Source organism: Herpailurus yagouaroundi, unplaced genomic scaffold (assembly GCF_014898765.1).
Source record: "Herpailurus yagouaroundi ecotype Mexico unplaced genomic scaffold, PumYag 206, whole genome shotgun sequence".
NCBI lineage: Eukaryota > Metazoa > Chordata > Mammalia > Carnivora > Felidae > Herpailurus > Herpailurus yagouaroundi.
The window spans coordinates 300,070-320,320 of NW_024412437.1; the positions used below are offsets into that span (position 1 = coordinate 300,070).

General features: G+C 44.7%; 1 protein-coding gene across 12 annotated transcripts in view; it reads left to right on the forward strand.

Moving 5' to 3' along the window:
* Positions 1-15,623, forward strand: part of TLK2 (tousled like kinase 2) — a 116,507-nt gene extending 100,884 nt beyond the window's left edge. For 5 of the 12 annotated variants that reach the window (XM_040452017.1, XM_040452018.1, XM_040452006.1 and 2 more), the window contains 4 exons: positions 2,128-2,297; positions 3,769-3,907; positions 7,884-7,995; positions 9,974-10,583. In XM_040452017.1, the coding sequence (XP_040307951.1) occupies positions 2,128-2,297; positions 3,769-3,907; positions 7,884-7,995; positions 9,974-10,276 (724 nt within the window). In that variant the 3' untranslated portion in view covers positions 10,277-10,583. Of the gene's footprint in view, positions 1-2,127; positions 2,298-3,768; positions 3,908-7,883; positions 7,996-9,973; positions 10,585-12,883 lie in introns of those variants that run through there. The other 7 variants (XM_040452008.1, XM_040452010.1, XM_040452011.1 and 4 more) reach the window with 4 other exon arrangements.
* Positions 15,624-20,251: the final 4,628 nt, after the last annotated feature.

The following is a 20,251-nucleotide window of genomic DNA, read 5'->3' on the forward strand; positions in this document are numbered from 1 at the left end:
GTGAAATGACTTGCCCAAGATCTTTAATACTGTTAGGCATTGTTGTATTTTATTACTGGGTAAGGTAAGCTCTGTCACCTCTGGGTTTACCCAGGAGTTTAGGAATATTTCAGCATTTGGAAATGTTTTCTCTGTAGGAGTCTGAACTTCAGAGTCTGGTCGGCAGGTGTTCCCTCTTAGCCTTCCGGGTGATTCTAGGCATTCAGGCCTATTCTAAACAGCAGGTGTCTCAGAGACTGCTATGCCAAGAACCACCCCACATTTAGAAATGTTTCCCAAAGGGAGAGACCTTCATTCCCTTTGGAAATGTGTACCATCCCTTTTTCCATCTGCTCAGGGATGACCCCTTTCCAGAAGGGTGGCCCTTCTGGACCAGGCATAGTCAGTGTGTGTTTAGCGTGGATGGGGTTTAGAAGAATATCTGGTTAAGAGAACAGGTTTCCAAGGGTGATTAAATTCCTTGAATACTAGGTAGACTGCCCCCCACCCAATAACAAAAACATTTCAAAAATAAGGAGAATGACTTAGATTATCTATGGTTTCAAATTGTATATATACTTTTAACTAATCTAAGAAATTGACTTGGTTGTGTGCTATTCTTGAGTTGTTTATTTTGTTCTTCCTATTGTGTATGTGGTGACTTTTCACCATCATGTTAGAAAATCTTCTGAGAGTTGTTTGGGTGTTAAAGTGACATTTTATTTTAGGCTTGCACTTGGATCAAAAAATACCTCCACTAAACATGAGAATCTATATCTTAGATCAGAGAATCTATAAATTTTTGCTATTCATTCTCAAATAGGGTGCTAGCATGCCCTAATATGCTTCAAAGAAAACACAGGCTGCTCAGTTTGGGGATCCCGCAGGACGGTGTATGTCCACCTTTCATCGCAGTGTTTTTTGAAGGCCTCAAATTTCCCAGAGGCCTTCTAGTCCTCTCTAGTCCTGAGCCTGTTAGCTCTCAGGTCTGCTCCTCACCCTTACCCTGTTCTGCATCTTAGGGAAGATGACCCTTGTAGGCTGTTCTGCCAGGCTCCGGTGTCAGTTGTTGTTCAGCTGGGCTCAGCCACTGGGGAGACCGAGATGGTGGTGGGTAGGGACACTCCTCCCCCTCCCCGCTGTGATTCCAGTCTCTCTTGGTGACCCTGGGTTCAGGTTGCACCATCTCTGCCCTTTGGCCCTAGGGTGCTAATGGCTTCCTGTTCTGGATGATCTCTGGGGTGCCTCACTGGCCAGTTTATCCTCTCAGCTCTTCCATCATCCATGTGATCAATTCCCTGAGCTAAAACTTCTCTGTTTTAAATACTCAGGTGGTTTTTATTTCCTGGATAGATCCTGAGTGATACAACCGTATTGTCACAGCTTAGGATCGTTTAAAAGGTCTTCATCTCTCAGGAATACTCAAACAATTCAGGAATCCTTACTTCAGTTTACAATTCCCTTAGAAGATAGACACATGACCCTTCATGCCACAAATGGTATGTAGTTTTAAATTTGGGTCTATATGATGAATTGATATAAGTGAAGGAAAAAACTCACACTATGCAATAGCATATTTGTTAGAACAACAGATACTGTACTTTTAAAAGTTCTCTTGTGTTTAGCAGAAAGCAATTATATACAGTATTGTGCCAAACCACCAGGAGACATGACATGAAACCAGTTCTTGGGACGTGGGCAAACCCTAGATTTTTTCTCACTGTCAGCGCTTAGGATCATTTGAAATGTTTGCATTGAGACTTGTATGCTTGAGTACCATATGCTTGTTTAGAACTGGAGCACGGTGTGGAAATGTGTAGTAGACCCCTCTAGAAAGATAATCTAGCTTAAGTACATTACAGTTCTTGTCAGTGTTCTTATAGACTAGATTTAAGAAGAGGTATGCGTGGGCGAATTGTAGCACAACAGATTCCAGTGTGGAGGGCGTGAAGGCTCTTCACCAGGAGAGAAAGCAGTTTCCTTCCTGGCAAACACTCAGGTAGCTAATACTGAATAAAGAATAGAAGAGTACTTTCAGGACTAAAGAACAGAGCAAGAAGCTAATTAAAGTTTTCGCTGGGGCTGGTTTAGTTAGTCTTGATTTCCTTGCTGTTTCCCACAGTCAAATGTTGGTTTATTTGTCTTTAGGTTTTGTACAGTATTAGAGTACTGTGAGGGAAATGATCTGGACTTCTACCTGAAACAGCACAAATTAATGTCGGAGAAAGAGGCCCGGTCCATTATCATGCAGATTGTGAATGCTTTAAAGTACTTAAATGAAATAAAACCTCCCATCATACACTATGACCTCAAACCAGGTATGTCTGACTTTTAGGTGACAGTATTGATGGCTTTTCTCTGATCTTAAAAGTGACTTCTAATCTGATAAAGTTAGAGAATGTGGCAGGAGCCTAGAAGGCCTAGTAATATCTGGCTTTGCCTGGGTAGGTGTGGGAATGAAAGAGGCCCAGCCACACAATGCTGGGTTTGAGAGGATGAGTCGGATGAAATGCTCTGGAGAAACGATGCCCTTGTCTGTAGAGCCAGGGCGGGTCACCATGTCAGCCCGATTTAGCAAGGCCTGCTCTGGGTGAGCTCCATTTCACACTACATAGTAGTCCTCTAGTCCAAGTCTTTTCGACAAAAGTGCCTCCAAATTAATGACTTATTTTGCAGGTATGCCTCCCATTTCATTAAATTCGAACAGATTTACATCTTTTTGTATGGTTACTATCCAATTTCAGTAGTCCTCAGCAAACAGTAGAGGGCAGTTAGACTTTTTACCTCTGTTTTTTTTTGTTTTTGTTTTTAAATGTTTCTTTATTTTCACGATAGAGAGGCAGTGCGAGCAGGGAAGGGGCAGAGAGGGAGGGAGACACAGAATCTGAAGCAGGCTCCAGGCTCCAAGCTGTCAGCACAGAGCCCGGTGTGGGGCTCTAACCCACAAACCATGAGATTATGACCTGAGCTGAAGTTGGACGCTTAACCGACTGAGCCACCCAGGCGCCCCACCTCTGTTTTTTTTTGTCATCATCCTCAGTTGTTTTTTTAGAAGTCTGCATATGTTCTCTGTAGACAGCTGGAACCAGCTTTGGCTTGGGTGTTGGGAAGATGGTTCCCATTTACCTCCTGGTGGGCACAGTTGTTAACTCTGCTTTCCTCTACTGGTAGCTACGTATTAAATCTCACTATTCACTATTCTTTAATGTTCTAATACAATTCAAATGACAAAAAAAAGTCATTATAATGAAGTGGTTTTTAAAACAACAGCTATTTGTGTTATTGGGTTTTCCAGCACTGAATCCAATACATTTTCCCATCATAGGAACTGTAGGTGGCACTGTGGTACTAGTTTTGTTTCCCTTGTGTGGGTTTTTTTGTTTTTTTTTTGTTTTGTTTTGTTTTTTTTTCCCCCGGTCCTGAAGCTACTGTTCTAAACAGGGTGGTTTAGAGATTGTTACTGAAAGCTCAGATGAAACTTGCCCATCATTTTTGACCAGCCGTCCAAGTGATATTTTACTTTGGCGAGTTGCTATTTTTTTTCCACTGCTCATAGTGGTGGTTTTGGCACATCTAGCAGGTGATTCTTGGAAAATGGAAGTTTGCAGCCAGACACTGAGGACTCTCCTCTAGCATCCAGAGTCCAGATCATTTTATTCCACGAATTTAGATGTTTGCTATTACTTGCGAGAGTTTGAGTTCACTTGTCCCCTACTTGTCTGTTTTACCTTGAACTTTTCTCTTAATTAGTAAGTCTCTTTTTATTCATGAAGATTTTCATCTTTTTAGGTAATATTCTTTTAGTAAATGGTACAGCATGTGGAGAGATAAAAATCACAGATTTTGGTCTTTCCAAGATCATGGATGATGATAGCTACAATTCAGTGGATGGCATGGAGCTAACGTCACAAGGTGCTGGTACTTATTGGTAGGTATCTGGGAGATCTGCCAGGTTGGCTGGTGGAGATATGGCTGTGCTATACTGAAATGTTGGTAATTGATCATTAATTAATATCTACATCCTGTCTTAGGCAAAATGCAGTAAACCAAAGTAGATTTTCCTCCCCAAATATCACTGCCTTTTCGGCCGTTTGACTCTCTGTATTTATATTAACTTGTCTTAATTTTTCTTTCCTTTCTTGAAAACCATTGAGAGAGATTATATATGGCCAGGTGTTGGAGTTGTGTGTTTCTTTAGAGCTGGCCCTATGGAGTAGGGAGAGAACGAGATTGCTCCTGTGTATTTAAAGAATGGCCCTAAATTTTTTTCAGTACAAATGTAGGTCTCTTGTTATGGGTTAATGGGATGAGGGATTCATTTCTAGAGTTGCCTACAGATGATGCCCTGTCAAGAACTAAGAAGTTGTAAAGATCGGTATGTAAAGTAACCCCAGCATCCCTTGAAATCTAAACAGGAAAAAAGTGAGCACAGTTTGCAAAGAAATTTATCCGTACCCATCAGCCATGTTCTAAAATGTTTTGAGCCACATTTCTTCCCATCTGTTGTCACTCGTCTCCCCACCACCACCCTACCCCAGCTAGCTCTACCTGCTTATTCCATGACCTCTTATTTCTGCCTGCTTTTGACAGCAGGAGCCATAAAAGATACCTACAGCCCAAACAACTCACTTTGTGATTGTAAAGGTGTGTTAACAGACAGAGCTTTCTTTTTCCTTCTGAGGTGGTAACAGAAAGCTGCCAATTGGACATTTGATTCCAAACTGAGGTTGGGGGCGGCATAGAAGTCCCACATATATTAAACCCCAGGGTCAGTTGGTCAGATCACTTAACTTTGAGACTGGAGGGCCCTAGGCCTTAGCAGAATACTGACTGCCTGGGAATGAGGGCGTTGATTGGAAGCAGACAGAGAAGGGAGAGTATCGTTTACAGCCCACAGGATGAGCTTTATTCTCATCAGTCTGATCATATGTAAATTATGTATATTAGAGAATCCATCAAATCCTTAGAAAAGCATCATGTGCACAAAATTCCTACTCTTCATTCCTCCTTATTTTTTGTGGAGATGGTACCTATAGTGAAAATCAGTCCCTAAATTAAACCTTTGAGATCCTGGGTTTAAAATAGAAGCTACATTTACAGTGTTTATTTACTATGGTGGTTATTGTGGGTTAGTGTTCCTGTCACTAAATGGCACAAAAATATCTGTTGTTGGAAATTCTGGAAACAGGTCTATACCTCTGCTATATAAATTCACTGAAACTTAGATTTTAGCTTTTTTGTTTGGTAACTTGTTCTTATAAAAAGTTAAGCCTTTTTGTGTTAAATTCATTTTCTCATTGCTACCTATTGCTGTATTTGCTGAGCTATAAAAATTCAGTGGTTGGAATTTAAATAATAATTATGTGATGTTTGGGATTTGCTTCAGAGTAATCTGTTGGTGGGGGGAGGGGTGTATATGAACAGATTGGCCCCATGTTGATAATTATTGAAGCTCAATGATGGTTACTTGGGGGTTCATTTTACTGTTCTTTCTACTTTAGATTATATTTGGAGATTATTTTCATAACAAAAAGAGAGGTAAAAAGGGGGCTACTGAGAAAACTTAATTCTGTGGGTTCCTCTGAAGGTTTAAAAAATCTCCATATTGGTAGTGCTAAGCATTGTCATAATCACACTCCTCATATGTCATCCTCTTAGGTCCTAGAGGATCGATACAAACAGGGTGGGAAGACATAACAAATTCTAGGCAACGGTTTGCAGTATTTTGGTAGTTGCAGTGTTTGGTAGAATTCTTCTACATTGAATACTACTTTTTAAAAAAAAAAAATTTATTCTTAAGTAATCTCTATACCCAGCATGGGGGCTCGAACTCATAATCGTGAGATCAGCGCATGCTCCACTGACTGAGCCAGCCAGGTGCCCTCAATACTACTTATAAATAAATGACCTATAGATTAGGCCCTGAGAATCCTGTTTCTGTAGGATGATTTTATTGTGACAGAATATGCAATTATGTTTTTAAACATAATTTCGTGCAATATCATAGAACCGTCCTCTACTCTCTCCCGAAGTCCTTGATAGGGAATTACAGTGCTTATTATTGTCAGTATTATTTGGGTGAAGAACTAGTTTATTTCTTCATTTATACATGGGGAAACTGAGACCTAGAAAGTGACTTTTCCAGACTGATACTGTCAAGTGGCAGTCAACGTCTTTTTTTTTTTTTTTTTTTTTTTTAAATCAATGTCTTTTGTACTGTGAATATTTGGCTAAATTATTACTCATCATTTGGACAAATTCAACAACTTCTGTCCTTCTCTACCACCTCCACAAGAGTTATAAATACATTAAAATGATCATTTTGGAACCAAGGTTCTATTTGTTGTTTATGCAAGATCATATTTAAATTATGTATGTTAAAGAATCAAGAACCGTGAAAAGTCAGGTTCAGGGAGGTTTTAGTGACATTTGGAAGAGCTGTTCTTTTTATTCTTTTTCCTATATTCTTGTTACTTTGCTTTTTTCCCCACTTCATGAGTTCAGTGTGTGTTTTGGCTAACAGTTTTCATTGTGAAGTAATAATGTAGGTCAGTGGTCTTAATCATCCCCAAATGTCTGTTAAAAATAAATAAATAAGAAACAAGAACATAAGACTAAACTTTTTTAAAAGAAAAGAAAAAAGCCCATCATGGAACATTTTCTTCCTCTCAGCTCTTGTGGCCCCCTTCGAGTTGTAAGTTTAGATTTTTATACCGGAAGCACAGCAGGGTCTAAAATAAAGAATTTTTCACAGAATTGATTTTGCCAGCATGAAATCTGCAGAAATCGATCTGTTATCTTCAGAATGCTGCCTTCCAGCTGTGCCAGGGCTTAGACCCCAGGCAGTGAGTGGAAGCGTATTTGTTTGGTTTCCTAAATGCCAAGAGGCACTTACCTTCCACACCATACAATTTGGTGTGGTTGGCTGTGCAGCCAGTCTTTTTCCAAGCCAGGAGTGGGTGGGGAGGGAAGGAATTCAGATGAGGATTGAGTTGTGCTAACTACTAGTTTGGTGGGCTTTTTCTCCCCTATTTGTTAGTCTTCAGGAAGCCCCTGATCACCCTTCAAGTGGGCAACACAAAATACCCTTTGATAACTTGGACTGTAGTATCACCATTTATTATATATTGTAGTTATTCCCAGTCCAGATTTTACAAAGAGAGCTACCTTATGAAGGATACAGCCCCTCCCCTCAGAGATTAATACTGGGTTCTGAATTCATTTGGACTTTTATTGTTTTTTTAAATGTTTGTTTATTTTAGAGTGAGAGCGTGTGTGCAAGCAGGGGAGGGGCAAAGAGAGAGGGGGCAGAGGATCCAAAGCGGGCTCTGTGCTGACAGCAGAGAACCTTATGCGGGGCTCGAACCCATGAACTGCAAGATCATAACCTGAGCCAAAGTTGGATGCTCAACAAGCTGGGCCACCCGGCCCCCCCCCCCCCCCTTTGGACTTCTAACATAGTTATTTTAGAGACAGTCCTCTTTCTCAGCCAACATGAAAGCAAACCCACACCACTTCAAGTTCTGTTTTGATGTTTGTTGCTGCAGCTCTTATAAAAGGGAATGAACTTCTTTTGTGTTCCCCCTCCTTTTTGGAACTTGTTGAATGACACTCCTATTAGGGGCAACCCTGGGAAAAGATGCTGTGGTGGGTGAAACAGGGGCTGGGGGGAGAATATTTGCCTCTCTTGGTGAACTGAGAAATGTATTTTAAGGCTTTTAGGACATGCTGCCTCCTTAAGTTACAGTGTTTTCTCACGGACTTTCCCCAGCAAGGCCCAAGTCGCTTTTTCGTCTAAATTTCAGTTAAAATTGAGATATTTTTATTTCCCACAAGGTCTTCTACTTTGCCTTTTTGTATATGTCCTAGATTTATACAGTCATTTTATTTTCCTTTTGTCCCAGGTATTTACCACCAGAGTGTTTTGTGGTTGGGAAAGAGCCACCAAAGATCTCAAATAAAGTTGATGTCTGGTCAGTGGGTGTGATCTTTTACCAGTGTCTTTATGGAAGGAAGGTAAGGAAGGTCGGATGTGGTGGCTTGATATCTGGCTTGGGTGGCACATGTATGCACTGGCATGGTGTCCGTTATTCTCTTGGAATTAATCGTTTGGTTATACAGAACTTTTGGATGTGGTTTGAGGAAAACACAGACAACAATAACAGCTTTATGCATAAGCAGAACTTTTCAACAGAGTACCTAATGAATTTCACTGGGCTATTGAAAAACATACATTTTTACCGTTTTCAATTAGATCCAGGATCGGTTTTGATTCTGATAATATGTATAAGGAATTATATGACCTGGTTTATTTCAAATATACAGTTGTCCCAGGAGGCATTCTTCAGGGTCCCACGGACTGGAACTTGGAAAATCTACAGGGGTCTTCATTCCCAGCTACCCCAGTAGTTAAAGATATTATTAATAAAAGCGTGGTTTCTACCTTCTGTACTGGGGAGATGTAGTGTTAGAAAATATTCACCATCTGTTAACCTCTGGATCAAGGTGATAGGTTATTTGGACACATAATAACCTAGGTAGTGAACTGTACCTAATGAATTGTTCACATTTATGTTTTCCTTATGAGAATGCTCCCTTAGGGTAAACATACATACTAGGATACAGGGCACATATAGCCGTATTTTTGCTGTCAGTGTGTTATAAATAATCAAAATTTGTAGGTGGTTCCAACAGTGTAGGTTGTGAGTATAAGCCATTTGGGGGTTCTGCGACTCCCCTGGACTCTTAATACTTTTGTTACAATCCCTAGACCAAGCTCTTAATTTAGATTTCAGCTTCCTCTTTAACTTCTCCTTGGTCTTTGTTTCTTTTTTCTTTTCTTTTCTTTTTTTTTCTTTTCTTTTCTTTTCTTTTCTTTTCTTTTCTTTTCTTTTCTTTTCTTTTCTTTTTTCTCTTCTCTTCTCTTCTCTTTTCTTTTCTTTTTAATTTATTTTTGAGAGAGAGAGAGAGAGAGAGAGACACAGAGTGTGAGTGGGGGAGGGGCCGAGAGAGAGGGAGACACAGAATCTGAAGCAGGCTTCAGGCTCTGAACTATCAGCACAGAGCCTGACCTGGGGCTCGAACTCACAAGCCATGAGATTATGACCTGAGCTGAAGTTGGATGCTTAACTGACAGAGCCACCCAGGCGCCCCTTGGTCTTTGTTTCTGTATCTTACCCTTTGTAATATGGGGAAACTTCAGAGCCAGTAATGGTTAATTATATTATTATCATTATTATTATTATTATTAGGTTTTATTTTTAAGTAACCTCTACATCCAACGTTGGGCTCGAACTCATGGGCCCAACATCAAGAGTTGGGTGCTCCACTGACTGAGCCAGTCAGGCATCCCAAGTAGGAGTTAATTATTATTTATACTCTCTGATAATGAGGAAGTACTGCTGATATGTTGGTAGAGGTTATGTAGAAAGAATTGTGATCTCTTAGTAGAAACATTGTAGAGATGACACTAAACTTGAACTTGTATTTTAAGGCTATTAGAAAATGGCACATTGGGGCACAGATGAAGCTGCTAAGTAACCCCAGCTTTTATTCCACGCGCCTGTTCTTATTCCGTCTCCTGTTTACTTCCTGTTCCATCTGTCTTTATCTGGGTCTTGGGTCTGCCAGTGGCACACATGTGTACTACTTAAGCCTACAGTTGTCACTCAGGGCAGAAGAGGTTGCCGGGTCCTCCTAGGATGGTTTTTGTTGTCAGCAAACCTCGACAGAGGTATTATCCTGTGGCAGACGCTGCTTCCAGTGCCAGCCCTGCCTTAACCTCCGTGCTGGACCGTGAGCTTGTTAGTACTTAAGCTCTGACCCTTTCCACCCCTTACCTATAAAAAGAGAGCGAGGAGACCATCTCCGAAGTTCTTTCTAGCAGTTCTCATCAAAGCAGATCTTCTCCTTTCCCTTCACTATGGTTTTGAATTGTGTTCTCTTTAATTTTAACCACAGGCCCACCTTTGTTTGTTTCGTTTTTATCTGATAGCCTTTTGGCCACAACCAGTCCCAGCAAGACATTCTACAAGAAAATACTATTCTTAAAGCTACTGAAGTGCAGTTCCCGCCAAAGCCAGTAGTAACACCTGAAGCAAAGGTAAGTTTTGACCTACTGGTCAGCAGGAAACAACTGCTGTTTTCTGGATTATCAGTACAAAATTCAAGAGTCATTAAAAGCCTTCTCCCCCTTCTAAATGTGTATTTTTTCAAACCCTTACCCTCTTCACTCACTCTCCTACAACAGATACTTACCGAGTGCCTGTCGAGTACTAGACACTGTACTAAGTCATAGAGAGGGAACGGTGAGTGTGTAGCAATGAAGTACAGACAAGTTCCCTGCCTGCTAGGAGGTTCTGTTCCACCAGGTGAGACGAACAGTAACTAACAACGGTTCCATCTCAGATGGTGATAGAGATTATGAAGAAAAAGAAAGGGAGGGTACAGGGGTGTGGGAGCAGGAAGTGATGTTTTTGAGCAGTCTTGAATAATGTGATGGTGGGAGCCCTGTGTAGATTTGGGAGAAGATTTTTTTTTTTTAAGTTTATTTATTTTGAGAGACAGAGCAGAGGAGGGGCAGAGAGAGAGGGAGAGAGAGAATGCCAGGCAGGCTCCATGCTGTCAGCAGAGAGCCCCACGCAGGGCTCGAACTCATGAACCCTGAGATCATGACCTGAGCTGAAGCCAAGAGTCAGTCGCTCAACCGACTGAGCCACCTAGGCACCCCTAAGTTTGTTTATTTTTGAGAGAGAGCACATGAGTGCGAGCAGGAGAGGTGCAGAGACAGGGAGAGAGAATCCCAAGCAGGCTCCGTGCTGTCAGTGCACAGTCCCAGCTCGGGCTCAGTTCCACGAATTGTGAGATCATGCCCTGAGCCAGAATCAAGAGTGGGTCGCTTAACCGACTGAGCCACCCAGGTGCCCGGGGAGAAGAATATTTTAGGCAGAGAAGCGCACGAAGCTCAGATGTGAGGACAAGCTCAGCAGATCCATAGAACAGGCAGAACAGAGGGGAGTATGGTAGGCAGGGCAGAGGATGCAGGAGGAACAGAGGAGAGTGTGGTAGGCAGGGCAGAGGCTGCAGGGCAGATTGTAGACCGAGATGGGAGAAATGGGAAGCACAGGAAGGTTTTACTCAAGGCAGCCGTGTGATCTGATGCCTGTTTCAAAAGCCTGCCCTGGAGGCTGTTTAGAAAGAAAGTTCAAGGTGGGAGTTTGACCAGTATTGTATCCAACCCAAAGTAACCCATTTAACTCAAGTTACCGTGTCACATATCTCACTAAGAAGGGTCGTTCTTAAAGGCCAAGGATTATTAAGTTTATTTCTGTGAATGCATTTTTATCTTCCAAATACTTTAATCAGGCAGCTACCTACAGGTGTTTTTTATTTTGGAAAACCAGGATTGTTGTTATACTTATGTGTTGTATTAATTAAACATGGGAAAAAAATAATACATTTCGTGTTTTAGGTTGTTTTTTTTTTTTTAAGTAGGCTCCACACCCAGTGCCAAGCCCAACACCGGGCTTGAACTCAACGACCCTGAGATCAAGACCTGAGCTGAGATCAAGCGTCGGATGCTTAACCGACTGAGCCACCCAGGCGTCCCTGGATTTTTTTTTAAATAGACTTTGTTAGACTTTATTTTTTAAAGCAGTTTTAGATTCATAGCAACACTGAGCAGAAAGTAGAGAATTCCCATGTACTTCTGTCCCCACACATGCACAACTTCCCTCACTTGTCAGCATTGTGCACCAGAATGAGACATTTGTTACCCTCGATGGACCCTACATTGGGACATTATGATCACCTGAATGTAAAGTATGATCTTTGGGTGATAATGACATTTTAGATTTTTAAAAGTCCAATTCCTGTATTTAAAATAATTGCATTACGAGACTTTGATTAAAATGGTCTGGTTAAAAAATAGGAAAAGATAAACCATCTGTTTAAGGGCCTCTGTGATACAAATTATAGAAACTGATCCTGTGTAGCCCTTCATACCTAGCACAAAGGAAGCTTCCATGTTGGTAGTAAATTAGGATTTTTTTTTTTTTAAAGTTTATTCTGAGAGAATGAGCTAGTGCAGATAAGCGGTGGCGGGGGGGGGGGCGGGGGGGGGGGGACGGCGGGATAGAGAGCATGGGGAAGAGAGCGTGGAGGCTGATGTGGGGCTTGAACTCAGGAACCACTTTATTGTGGCCTGAGCTGAAATCAAGAGTTGATGCCCAACCGAGCCACCCAGGCGCCACTAAATTAGGATTTTGAATGAAACCCCACTCATAGCATGATTCTCTGTCTGCAGAGCTCTTGGGGAAACAAGTCCTGTTCAGGTTTTCTTTAGTACTTAGGTGTGTGCCTCATCATTTGCTTGATCACCTTTTAGGGAAGAATGTGATACACAAGGCAAGCATTTACCAATCTGTGACACGTTGTAGTGTTAGTGTTGGTCTCCTCACCCTGCACGTGGCGGTGGTTTGTCATTACAATTTTTACTTCCTCAGGATGTGGCGAGTTCACATGAGGCCGTGCTTTGTACACGCAGGACCATTAGGTTAGATGTGCCTGTGTAAACCGTCCAAGGCAGAGAGATTTTTGCGTTGGTCTTTGTGCTTTGGGGGCAGAGGTCTCTAGAGGCCAGGTCATGCCCCATTCCCACTCAGGAATGGCCCAGGTGCCTCTGTCAGGGAAGGAGCCCGTGGTCACAGAGAGGTGCTGCTGCCCGTGTGTCTCCTTGCCTGGTCCTCTCCGGGCGTGATTTCTGGGAAAGGCCCCGAGCCCCTTCTCTTTATAGAGGGTGTTTGATCTGGGCCTGGGCCCTGGCAGCTGCCACAGAGCCTCAGGGTTCCCTCTGGGAGCAGCAGGATTATCTGCCTCAGGCTTCTTCAAGAAACTTTCCTTTCAGGCGTTTATTCGACGATGCTTGGCCTACCGAAAGGAGGACCGCATCGATGTCCAGCAGCTGGCCTGTGACCCCTACTTGCTGCCTCACATCCGAAAGTCGGTCTCCACGAGTAGCCCTGCTGGAGCTGCTATTGCATCGACCTCGGGGGCGTCCAATAACAGTTCTTCGAATTGAGACCCACTCCTAGGCTGCAAACTGTTCGGCACACACAGAGTGGACAAATGGCATTCAGCAGCGGGTTTGGAACATAGCGAATCCGAATGGATCTCATGAAACCTGTACCAGGTGCTTTTATTTTCTTGCTTTTTTCCCATCCATAGAGCATGACAGCATCGATTCTCATTGAGGAGAAGCCTTGGGCAGCTCTGGCCAGGCCTCGTAGGAAAAGGCCCCGCCCGAGGTTCCGGCGTCAACGGCCACTACGTGTGGCTGCTCTGAGTGAGGAAAAAATGAAAAAGAAAAACTGGTTCCATGTACTGTGAACTTGAAAACATGCAGACTCAGGGGGGTCCCTGATGCAGTGCTTCAGATGAAGAATGTGGACTTGAAAATACAGACTGGGCTAGTCCAGTGTCTATATTTAAACTTGTTCTTTTCTTTTAATAAAGTTTAGGTAACATCTCCTGAAAAGCTTGTAGCACAAAGGCTCAGCTGGGGATGGTGTTTGACTTCGGAGGAAAAAAAGTTGCTATTGCCCGTTAAAGGCACTAGAGTTAGTGTTTTATCCCTAAATAATTTCAATTTTTAAAAACATGCAGCTTCCCTCCCCCCTTTTTTATTTTTGAAAGAATACATTTGGTCCTAAAGTGAAACCCGTATTAGCAAGTACGTGGCAATGTTCATTCCAGTCAGATGCAGCTTTCTCCTCCGTCTGGTCTCCTGTTTGCAATTGCTTCCCTCATCTCAGTAGGGAAAACGTCGAGTGGCAGGACTGAGATGTGTGGGGCTTTGCCATTGGACAAAGAACGAGGTTAGAAGCCCGCAGCTTGGAGTCTCTAGGTTTTCAACTATTTCTTCACAATTTGAACACTTGACGGTTGTCCCTTTTAATTTATTTGAAGTGCTATTTTTTTAAATAAAGGTTCATCTGTCCATGCAGTCCTCTTGAATTCTCTGAATGTAGTAACTATCAAAAAACTGTTCCAGAGGTAGGCAGAAAATGGGCCAGGGAGCCAAATGCTCCAGGGATCAGGAGGTCCTACCTGCGGTCTCTGTGTGCTTGCTAAATGGTGTAACTTTCTTGTTAACCACGATATTAAAACTTGATCAGCTCATAAGCTTTCCTCTGTTAGATCTTTTGGCAGGAAACAACCTCCAAGCCTCTGAATTTTGTGGGTGTGCGCTGATGTGTGTGTCTGTGTGTGCATGTGCACACACGCTTTGCCTAACTCACCTTAATAGATTGATCAAGTGGAATTAAAAAAATAATTGCAGGGAGATAGGCATTTTGAATATGAACATTCTTTTGGAGCTCTTGTTTTTTTGTTTTGTTTTGTTTTGTTTTTTTACATTCGGTCGTTTCTGAGATGTGTGATCAGCTGAAGACAGAGCTGAAACGGGAGATGTGTGGCCCCACGTGCCCTTGAAACAGCACAGCACTCGACAGTAGGGAGGGGAGGAGGCCAGAGCCTGAGCATGTGGTAGCCAGCTTGGAATGTTACTGACATATGTGGCAAGAAGGCTCAGCCAGAAATATTTAAAGATGCAGCATTCAGGCATGCGAGTTCCCTGGGCAGGGGGAGGGCAGTCAGGAAGGGCAGAGAGCTCTCAGATAACTGTAGTCTGTCTTTCACGTGTGAAAAATGTCACTGGTGACACTTGCGCTGGGACCTTTGTTGGTTTTGTGGACCTGCTCTGCCCCAGTCTCCCCAGTACCGGGAGATCTTAGGGGAAGAGGGGGTAATCCCAGTTGGAGAGATGTTTGTGGGTAGATATGGTCTGCGGAACTCTGAACGGAAGGAAGTCGGTCCAGGAGTCCTCGGTGCCCCCAGCTTTCCATTTTATCATCGCAAGTGTCTATGCACGGGTTGTACACATGATCTATGTCTGTGTGTGTTTGTGTAGTACCTTTTTTTAACCATTACTTTCAAGCTGTTAAGCAGAGAGTCCCTACAGGGTCTCGGGTTGAGCACGACCCTGAAAACCCTGAGAGGATGGTGTCTGCATATGTGAAGAGACGGAGGAGGCAAGACTTACTCAGCATTATTACATTCTCTTCCTTGTTTTCTTCTCGTGCAGTGATCTTGGGAGACCTTTTTTTTCTTAAGGTTGAAAGAATGCCGCTTCTTTGAGCCGTCCCTCGAACTTCCCGCCGCCTTCTCCCCATGTGCTTGGTTAGAAGTGAAGCTTCAGGACTTTATCTGTCCATCTGTCTTTTCTCCCCTTGCCCTGTCTCCTCGCTTCCCTCGGGTCTGGGGCCTGGTTGGAGCTGACGGGGCTCGCTTGAGTCTGGGCAAGGCCTCTTTCCACTGCATGGACTAGCCCCGGAGAACATGCGGAACGCTGACGTTTTCTAGACTTTTAAGTAGCCAGTGAAATCACGAAGTGGGGTTCTTCCATGACATATTTTGTTAATATGGGTTTCACTTTTTTCAAGGATGATCCCTTGTTGCCACAACTGATTTACTTTAAACAATGACAAAAAAAAATGTGTATTAATTTGTAATTAAATCCAGTCAGACTGTTTTGGACTTTCCCAACTTGGGGGGTGGGGTGGGGAGGATATTAAAATAAGTTTCAAGAAGTGAATCTCCCAGCCTCTTGATTTTGCTCTAGTTCTAAGCTTCAAACAGGGCTCTTAGCATTTAGGGGGCGGGTAGGTAGGGGAGTCCTGCAGCTGACCGAGTCCCAGTGGACATCGCAGGCATGATGGCCATGTGTCGATTCGTAGAACACCTTTCGTACCTCCAGTGTGCCAGCAACTAAGGCTTGTTGGTGGGGATACAGCAGTGAACAGGATAGGGAAAGCCCACAGCCATCGGCTTGCAACCCAGGGGTGAAGGCTCTGGGCCCAGGAAGGGAAGGGATACAGGGCTCTGATGGGAATGAATCGGGCTCCAACTTAACCATCAGGAGATGGGCAGCTTTACATGGAGACTTGCTGCTGAGAGCGGTATGTACCCCACTTGTGTGGCCGACCCACACACACCTGCTATCCTCTGCCTTTCCCCCAGTGCTGTGAGGACAGGTTTTCCTCCAGGTGAGAAGATGAGCAGTCAAGGAGCTCTTGGTTTCCTCATTTAGAAAAAAACTCTCTTTAAACACAGTCATCTCCTAGAATGCTAGAGCTAGAAGAATCTTCAGGTCCAGCTCCTCGCTTCTAAGAAGGCTACATTTACAACTAGCCTGACCCACCTTGGGGAGTTCTGCTTTCTGAGAATCTCTACCCCTCCCCCCTCCCACTTACTCATCATTCTACTTGCCCAAGCTAGCTCAGTCTGTAATTAAAATCAGCCCCGGGGTAAGTGGGGGAGAGACGTGGTACACACACTAGTTGAGGTATGGAAAATCTCTGCTTCCTAAAATTAGCTGTTCTCTTTTTATTTCTTAAAGGCAGAATCACCTAGAAGTTACGATTGTGGGCTTTACAAGTAGGTCTGGTTCAGATCCTACCTCTGTAAGCTTCAGGGATAGCTCCTTGCATGGTTGTCAGGAATAGAAATAGGGTATGTAAAGCACTTGGCACGCAAGAGGGGAGTAAAAAATGTGGTTTACAGACGGATCACAAGATCAGTGAGTAAGATTGCTGAGACTGAAACCCCCAAGTTTGCTGGTGAAGAGTCCGAGCCTTTCTACTTGCCAGGTGGTCAGGAGGTCCTTTTGCCTTGGGTAAGTGATGCGCACCTTAGGCTTGAGATTCCCTGCAAACCTTTATAGGTTCATTCAACAGTCTCTTATTACCCTGGGTCCAAGACTGCTCTGGCTGAATCTGGGAGGAATGGCTAAGAGGCCAGTGTGGTTCCCAGACCGGCAGCATCTGCATCACCTGAAACCTGTTAGATATTCACATTCTCAGCACTTCCCCGCCCCCAGTCTGCCTCCCAGATGGCTGGAGCACTGAGGGTCACAAGTCCTCCTGACTTCCTATCAGCTGCAGCAACAAGGATGGGGCAGTTGGAGAGGGTGGCTGTCAGGCTTTGTCTAAAACTCACCCGGCTGGAAGACAGAGATGACTGTTTTATTTTCTGTGTTAGAGATGAAAATCTATCTCCTGCTCTGGGCTGTTCTATATGTTCATGCATATATACTCCGTTATGGGGAGCCCCAGGAGTGGCCAGACAACACATCTCTTATACTGGTGCCTTGGTACCTAACATACTATTCAGGAATCATTCACTCCTTTGGGCAAAGCTTCTCATCCTTGGTCTTCTCTTAAAACATATAACAACTCACCGGTACTTTATCATGAATTAACTTAGCATTTTTTTCCTTTACCCGTGGGGTCCAGGGCTGCAGGAAAGAGCTGCGACCTGGGTCAGACCTGGATGGGCCCATGAATCCAGCCCGGCACTCTGGATCAGGAGTGAGGAGAGCCTGGGACTGCAGCTCTTTGGATGGAGTGAAGGTGGAGGAAGCAGAGAGTTTGCAGGGAGAAGAGGGTTAAGGAGAGAGTGGTTAGGGACTCTGGCTGCTGCGGGGCTCTGCGGGTGGGTTGGGGGAACCTGCCAGAGGGAAGTAGTGGGACCTGGTAGGGGCAGGAAATACAAGAGACCCATTGTGCTGGGGTTGCTCAGCAGGGGCCCGAGACAGGCTGGAGTCAGCAAAAGGGGGTGTGTGTGGCACTGGACAGGAGACCCCCACTGTGGGTAGCAAGGGGTCAGACAGCAGCTGGCAGGCTGACTCGGCCCCACCCACCTCAGGCCTGTGGGTTCGGGCCTCCCTGTCTGGAGGGAAGTGCCTGGCTGGAGAAGGAGGGTAACCTTTGCCCTTAGTAGCCTCCAGGCACCTGCAGCTGTGGGGCGCAGTGGGCAGTATCAGCAAGGGGAAGGGCCTCTAGCACTGGTGCCGTGTAGGGAAGTTTCAGCTGTGTTGCTTCACAGCCCAGGGGTAGACAAGGTAGGAGTATCTCGCTGATTTTGCAGATGAGGAAACGGAGTCCCAGAGATTTGGTGACTGGTAGTAGGTCGAGCAGGATTGAATGGGGAGGGACTACAAGCCTGAAAATTTGGGGGGGGGTGGAGTCTCTGAGTGCCATCCTTGGGCAGACCGCTGTGGGTGAAGGCTGTACCTCGGTTCCCAGCTGGAAGCTATCTTGCCCTAACCTAGGGTTCCACTCTCCCACACTCCCTCACCGCCAGTCTTAGAAGTCTAGCTGGAGGCCCAGCTGGCCTGAGCACCAGCTCTCTCTCTATAGTCCTAGGCCAGAACTGAACTGAGGTGGGGAAGCTGGGGGCATGGCTTCACAGAACACGTGTTCTTCAGGTTCCTGCGTATTCTGATCATGTCATCTATAGATGAGGAAATAGAAAATCCTGCCCCACACCCCAGCCCTGGCCAACTGCTGCCTTCCTGTCCCTCGGTGTCCTAATGGACCGGTAGTAATGGCCCCCTCTGCCTTGGCACCTCCCAAGTTGCTGTCAGGCTTGGAGTGGGAGATGTGTTGTTTTTGGCAACTGAAAAGGTAAAAGTCAAAGGGTGTTGCTAGGTGCCAGCTCTATGTCACAGGGGCCCCTAGAGAGAGGTTTGCAGGATGTAGAAGCTCCCCCAGTGAAGGCCTTGGCCTGTTCTAAAAGGAACCTGTTCTAGAGCCAGACCTGAGCCCTTCAGCCTGGCTCCATGCCCTGAGAAAAGGGCATGCCACTGGGAAGCATGAACAAGAAGGCCTTCCTTACAAATTTATTTTAGGAGTCTTTATACCTACAGACTCGTAAAGAACTCTTTCCGTCTTTATACCCACAGACTCTTTTCAGAACACTGTTCACAATGTTAACGCTCACCCTGCTCCTCATCCCACATTAGCTAGACACAACCGTATCCAGAAACAACAAGAGAGCCCGGAGTGTGGACTAGACTCAGGTCACAACTCTAAACTTGTTGCGTGTGCAGGCCCAGTGCTCACACTCTGAGCTACAGTTGCCAGTTCTATAAGCTTCCAGCATCTACTCGAAACAGTATAATATGCTGGGTTAAGCTCTGTGGGAGGTAAAAAGGTACATCAGACTCAGCTCCTGCTTTAAGGAAGGTTATAATTTAGAAGCTAAATGCAATAAAGATGGGAGCCAGTAAATTCTTTAAGAGCAAGATGGGGTCCCTGAGGAGTGGGAACATGAAGCTGAGATGGGGGCTCTGAAACCAGGCAGAATTCAAGAGAATGAGAAGGGGTGGGTGTTGTTGCAAACGGTCCTTCACACTTTCTGTGCTCTTCCCATATAGCATGTTTGCCCCTCCAACTCCCCCCCCCCCCCCCCCCCCCGCCAATACTCCCACATACCTCCAGGCCTTTGCAAATGCTGTTCACCTGCCTTGGCTGTCTGACCTCTCTGAAAATTTGGCTCCGGCATCACCTGCGGCCAGCCTGCCCGTGTCTGGACTCTCACATTGCCTTATTATACACCTTTCCCTGAACTCTTGCCTTGCTATGTGTATGTGCTCATTTGGCACCAGGAGAACTGAGCCCTCGGTAAGCCTAGGGACTGCTTAGAAGGATGAAGTAGTTAGGGAGGGGCCCAGGACTGCACCGGTGGTGGGGGCGGGGGGACCTCAGATAGGAGACAGAGGAGGAAGTTGGGGCCGGTCAGGGAGTGAGCAGATAGGAACTGGGCAGGGCCAGCCAGGGAGCTGAAGTAGCTGGTTCCAGGTCCTCAACAGCAATATTAAAAAAAAAAAAAATTACACTCTATGCCTAACATGGGACTCAAACCCACGACCCTGAGATCAAGAGTTGCATGTTCCACTGACTGAGCCAGCCAGGTGCCCCAAATATTTAAAAATTAAAAAAAAAAAAATGTTTTTTAATGTTTATTTTTGAGAGAGAGAGAGTCAGAGAGAGGGAGATACAGAATCCAAAGCAGGCTCCAGGCTCTGAGCTGTCAGCACAGAGCTCGACGCGGGGCTCAAACTCACAAGCTGTGAGATCATGACCTGGGCCGAAGTTGGCCACTTAACTGACTGAGTCACCCAGGCGCCCCCCCCACCCCCCAATATTTTTAAAAAATTTGATGGACCCACAGTAAAAAGCACTTAACATCTCAACCCAATACATATTTCACAGAACAGAATTTAGCTCAACATGCAATATACTCTGATATTTACTGTTTTCTTTTTTTTAAATGTTGGTTACCACCTGCTGGGGTCCCGACAGGTCCACTTACTGCTGTGTCACTCGGGACTCTGGAAGGTCTGGCTAGCCTCTCAGAGCTGGGGTGGGAT